Source organism: Cryptotermes secundus, unplaced genomic scaffold (assembly GCF_002891405.2).
Source record: "Cryptotermes secundus unplaced genomic scaffold, Csec_1.0 scaffold1974, whole genome shotgun sequence".
Taxonomy (NCBI): Eukaryota; Metazoa; Arthropoda; class Insecta; order Blattodea; family Kalotermitidae; genus Cryptotermes; species Cryptotermes secundus.
The window spans coordinates 12,471-15,482 of NW_019742007.1; the positions used below are offsets into that span (position 1 = coordinate 12,471).

General features: G+C 46.0%; 1 protein-coding gene across 1 annotated transcript in view; it reads left to right on the top strand.

Annotated features, from left to right (window-relative positions):
- Positions 1–776: 776 nt before the first annotated feature.
- The window catches only part of LOC117282984, a 9,133-nt gene continuing 6,897 nt past the window's right edge, over positions 777–3,012 (top strand). Inside the window, exon 1 of the mRNA XM_033754920.1 lies at positions 777–924. Coding sequence (XP_033610811.1) covers positions 793–924 — 132 coding nt within the window. The 5' untranslated portion in view covers positions 777–792. The remainder of the gene's footprint in view (positions 925–3,012) is intronic.

Consider the following 3,012-nt stretch of genomic DNA (forward strand, 5'->3'; position numbering starts at 1 on the left):
CNCCAGGTAGGGATAGGACATAAAAACTGGTGTCAGGTGTGGGGTGTTGTTGTTGTTGTGGTGGTGTGTGTACAAGCGTCGCAGTCGATCTTCACCTACACAATACCGGCAAGATCAACAACCATCACATCTGCGATCCTGTTGGGGAAGGCCAACCCCGATAAGCATCGCTACAATATCTTCCGGGCATCGTCAGTGAGCCCGTTTGATCACGAAGGACCAAGGAGCGGTTCCAGTCCGCAGCAGGCTACGGTTGTATAACTCTCACCATCACCGGGGAGTAGACGTCAACTCCTGGTGACTGTACGAGACGGGTTACTTCAGCTCCGACCGCAGCCCTCCTTGCGCCCGATCAGTAAGATAAACCAAGACCTCTGTGATCATCCGACATTATCGCTTGAAGATAGACGACCTCCGGAGCATGGCACGAGTCGGTTCTTCAAGGGCTGTCGATAATTGAGGACATCTACAGCAGCTACCGCTACTGCAGGCTCTGCTGTCCAGGTAAACCTGAGGTGGATCCCGCACCTGTCACGAGAGCCGAACCGAGGAACCCCAGGAGACCGGACCACAACCGTTTCACCATCAACCGGCACGCGGGAAGCCCCTGTCGTCCGACAGCCCGCTGCGCGTCGTGTTTTAAGGTAAGCTACGCTCAGATTGCATAATTTTCACTAGTGGTTGCATACGCCCATTGTTTCCTAGAATAGTGTGAATATAGTTTGTGTGTGTGTTTAGAAAGGGAATACAGTGATCGCGACACGTATTAAGCAGCTACTATATCTGATCAGCATGAGTCAATTAGATTCAGGGGAAATGGCAGAAAGCAGTGTAGAGCAGTATTGCAGTATTTCAGAGGCAATGAAACTGATAAGCGTACCTTTCGACGGTGATCGGAGAAAACTGAAAGAATTTATTGATAACGTAAGTACCGCCTTCGAACTCGTTAGGCCGGACCAACATAACTTACTGTTGAAATTTGTGAAAACCAAGATTACAGGAGATGCTANCCAAACTGTTAGTTAGGGACCTTTCTTCCACCTGCGGTAAGTTAAGCAAATACTGGAAGAAAATTACGGCGTGAAAAGAACGCTGGATTACTATGCTTGCCGTATGTTCAGCAGTAGGCAATCAATAATCATGAATCGATAGCAGCGTGGAGAAGCTGAATAGATACAATGCAGTCAGAGTTGAGGGAAGCGGCCTTCAGGATTTGTGAAGAGGACGAAGTAATAGGAGCCATGGGATTAATTAACCACCTGGCTAAGGCTTGTTTTGTGCAAGGATTAGTTAACGAGAGAATTCAAACGATCGTCAGAGCAAAGGGCGAGTCGGTAGCATTATCAGTATGCATAGACGCTGCACTAGAGGAAGAGTCAGCAATATTGTCTGTTAAAGAAAGGGGCTTCGCGCCACAGAAATTTAATAAGGGGCCTGAGATAGCCGGTAGGGCAACAGGTAATTATGGAAGGATGGATAAAGAATCCGGTAGAGGATTCGGGTTTGCAAACCGAGATTTAAGCAGAGGAATGGCGCGTCCCGGACGCGGAACAGGCGCCGACGTGCGGAAGGGTACGGGAATTAGTATGCATGTAGTTACGAAGGCTACAGATGCGGGAATTATTTGCTATGCATGCGGGGAGAGGGGGCACATTAAGCGCGTGTGTAGGAAGAGGCAGAATAATTCGGAAAACTGAAGATGGGAACAGAGGAGCAGCCCTTCTGGGACCCAGCAACGGTAATGTTAGGCTGTACAAAGACAGCAGGTTCTCCATTAAGCACCATTGCCCTGGAAACAGATGCAGGAGTTAAGGGAAACATGAAATTATTGTTCGATACAGGTGCAGAGCTTTGCCTGTGCAAATACAGTAGTATTAAAGAGGGCATTTTATATAACTAGAGGAAAATTCTAAATGTGAAGGGCATATCAGTTTCGGTAGAGAGAACATTGGGAGAACTTAACATTAGGCTGTGCGTTGCAGGGCACGAAATAGAACATCCATTTCAGATAGTGCGAGATGGGGTAGACATACCGTGCGATGGAATTCTGGGGAAGGACTTCTTTGAAAAACAAAAAGCCAAGATAGATTATAGCCACAGACAGGTCATAATGGGGAAAGCAAGAGTAAAATTCGACGAAGACACGGAGGCAAAGGGACAAGCAGATACAGTATACACCATACTAAAACCCAGAAGCGAAACAATAGTGAGGTTGCCGACAGATTCGCCAGAATTAATGACGGGATTAATAAGTAAGAGAGAACTAGTCGCTCTCGTGAACCGGTGCACGGGAGCCGCTCAGCTGAGCGGCGTAGTGGCTCATGTGCGCCGCTGCAGTCACCGAAAGGATGACAGCAGTTTAGTGCAGCGCGTAGTGTAGTCATGCTTGAACCAGAAGAAGCTGCAATTTTATTAATCCTAGCAATTAATAAGAAAAAGAAAAGGAAAAGTAATCGAACATTATGGGTTCATCCTATAATTAGCTCGAGATTAGAAGAAGGGTGCTTTTATATTCTGTTTCATAAGCTGCGGGAGGACGAAAGAAAATTTTTTAATTACTTCAGAATGTCCATATCTTCTTTCGATGAATTACACAACAGTTTGAGGTTTTCATTCCATCAGAGGGACACCAACATGAGGAGATGTATCCCCGCTGTGGAGAGAATAGCAGTGACATTAAGGTAGGGGAACCCAAAACTTTCATGTTATGTATAATGAAACAAAATACTTATATCAGTGTTTTTATTCTTTTCTGAAAACATAATATGTCTCTTTACATTTTACATTATGTCTTCCTGAAACAAATTAGTGACCAAGTTGAAGATCCATAACGCTCGATGTGTCAGTTGAGGGACTCAGATCAGTTACAGAATATGGAGGAGCTGCATCAGAGGAGGACTGAGGGAAATGGGGTTGTGAAAAACCGTGTACTGGATGAAGGGTGGCATGAGAGTGAGAAGGGCCAGCATAATACTCATTAGGAGGTACAGTGGGGCCATGACGTCCAATTTG